This window comes from Tupaia chinensis, unplaced genomic scaffold (assembly GCF_000334495.1).
Source record: "Tupaia chinensis unplaced genomic scaffold, TupChi_1.0 Scaffold000178_1, whole genome shotgun sequence".
In the NCBI taxonomy this organism is placed as follows: domain Eukaryota; kingdom Metazoa; phylum Chordata; class Mammalia; order Scandentia; family Tupaiidae; genus Tupaia; species Tupaia belangeri.
Window position 1 is genome coordinate 305,110 of NW_006159653.1, and position 415 is coordinate 305,524.

Genomic DNA, 415 nt, shown 5'->3' on the forward strand with positions numbered 1-415 from the left:
ATCTGCCCCTGCCCATGGGCCCAGCACCGCCATGGGCTGCCGGCTTCTACCTGTGCTGCTTCTGCTGCTTGGGGCCCCAGGCCCCCGGGGACAGGGCTCCGAGAGCCCCTCAGAGGAGCCCCTGGAGGATGTCCCCCAGGAAGACGGGGTCTTGGTGCTGAGTGGCCGCACCCTGGGCCTGGCCCTGCGGGAGCACCCTGCCCTGCTGGTGGAGTTCTGTGAGTGCTCAGGCCAGGGCCTGCTCCTGCTGGCCAGGGGCCCACGGAGCCCGGCCGAGCCTGAGCAGGGGGTGGCAGTGTGGGGGAGGGAGATGCGTGGTGGCCTTCGTGCAGGCCAAGGGCGGGGCTCCGTGGCTGCCTGGGCTCCTGCCGCTGGGCATCCGTGGGCTCAAGCCCTGGGGGTGGGCAAAACCCCC

At 72.0% G+C, this 415-nt stretch overlaps 1 protein-coding gene across 1 annotated transcript in view; it reads left to right on the forward strand.

The window, feature by feature from the left end:
* The first annotated feature begins 6 nt into the window (after positions 1-6).
* PDIA2 (protein disulfide isomerase family A member 2) overlaps positions 7-415 on the forward strand; it is a 19,578-nt gene continuing 19,169 nt past the window's right edge. The window contains exon 1 of the mRNA XM_006146421.3: positions 7-218. Within this exon, the coding sequence (XP_006146483.1) occupies positions 32-218 (187 nt within the window). The 5' untranslated portion in view covers positions 7-31. The remainder of the gene's footprint in view (positions 219-415) is intronic.